This window comes from Cryptomeria japonica, chromosome 11 (assembly GCF_030272615.1).
Source record: "Cryptomeria japonica chromosome 11, Sugi_1.0, whole genome shotgun sequence".
NCBI classification, from domain to species: Eukaryota; Viridiplantae; Streptophyta; class Pinopsida; order Cupressales; family Cupressaceae; genus Cryptomeria; species Cryptomeria japonica.
In genome coordinates, this window is record NC_081415.1 from 529675725 (window position 1) to 529677311 (window position 1587).

Sequence of the window (1587 nt, forward strand, 5' to 3'; positions counted from 1 at the left end):
AGTTTAATTAAGATTTAAATTAGTGAAATAAAAATAGAAACGTAATAGTAAAATCAAATAGTTTGAGTGGAAAGGTAAAATCAGGTCACACTGGTTTGGTTGAAGGTGCGGGTGGGAAATCAACTTTTTAGAGGATAAAATGGGAAATTAGGTTTCAGCGATCAGGTGAAGTGAAGATATTGTGATAGGCAACCAAAACCATTGATCAAAATAATGTCATCTTGGAAATCTTCGCCTAATCAAGATAACTCTCTTATACGTTGGTCAGTGGAGCGATGGCGAAAGCCGAGGCGACCCATTTGCATTGTGTATTGGAAAGCAGGTAAATTGCATATCCAACAAATTGTACCGGGCATGTTAATGGCACCTGCATATATACAGATATATGCAGATTTATACGCATTCATTTCATATCCATCACTTCATTCTTATTACTTTCATCTCACCTTATTCGTTTGTTAAAAAGAATTTGGAATTTGGAGAAGAGAATGGCACAGAGAACTAATGAGCTTCTTTTTCTGATGCTTCTCATTGTGTGGGGTAGCTATGTGAGTGCAAGTAGAAAATTATTAACAGATAGCCCAAAAGTAGAAGAGGAAGGGTCTTCAAGTCCAAAGACCATCACCTTCTTTATGCACCACATAACGGGAGGACCAAACCCAACTGCCAATCGTGGACTTGGAGTTGCAGGATTTCCCATTGACACTGGCAATGCCATCTCTGGCCTGCCAAACCAGTTTGGAAACAGCATCAATTTCAATGGGAATGGGAACGGTCCTCTTCCATTGACCATTCGAAGTGGAGCCATCAACAATTCTCCTTTCTTTGGCCAGCTGCCCATCTCTTCCACCAACGGAGGAGTACAGGGCATAGGCTCACTCATTCCTGGCCTTGGCCTTAATGCACCTACCTTAGGCCTTCAGAACTCCTTTCCCAACACAAATATTATTAATGGCGGATTAAATCCTCTTGGAGGGTCCTCAGGTATCCCACTGAATAATGTGGTTGTGATTGAGGACACCCTGACAGAAGGTCCTGATCTACACTCATCTGCTATTCTTGGAAAGGGGGAGGGATATTATTATCACTTGCCCAGCCATGCTGAAGAGGAAGATCCCAATACAATATTGCTGGCTTTCACAGCCAAATTTGAAGGTTCTGAATATGGAGGTAGCAGTATTGAATTCTCAGGAAAAGACAACATTGCATTGGCACAGAGGGAGGTTGCAGTAGTAGGAGGGAGCGGGGTGTTCCATGACGCTCAAGGCCATGCTCTCATACAGACCGTTTCTCACACAGTCGATGAGACGCTGCTCAAATTCACCGCCACTCTTACCTATGAATGAAGTCATCCTCACGTTTCTCCTACTATGTTCTTCCATGTTTCTCACTTTCTTCTTATCTGCTTCTATTTAATGGCTATGTTCATTGTCAATAGCAGTTCGCCTTATGTGTTGTAAGTTTCACTCTCCAAACTCAATTAAAAAAAAATTATCATTTGCTTGATGTGGGATGCATTTTGATCTCTCTTCTGTTTGTGCTATGTTAAATCATATGTTTTTAATCCAACCTAGAGAAAGTATATAT

At 41.1% G+C, this 1587-nt stretch overlaps 1 protein-coding gene across 1 annotated transcript; it reads left to right on the forward strand.

Annotated features, from left to right (window-relative positions):
* Positions 1-275: 275 nt before the first annotated feature.
* On the forward strand, positions 276-1346 carry LOC131066414 (dirigent protein 10-like). Its single transcript, XM_058001169.2, has 2 exons — positions 276-322; positions 467-1346. Exons 1-2 carry the CDS (start codon positions 276-278, stop codon positions 1344-1346), a joined length of 927 nt encoding a protein of 308 aa, XP_057857152.2.
* The last annotated feature ends 241 nt before the right edge of the window (positions 1347-1587 follow it).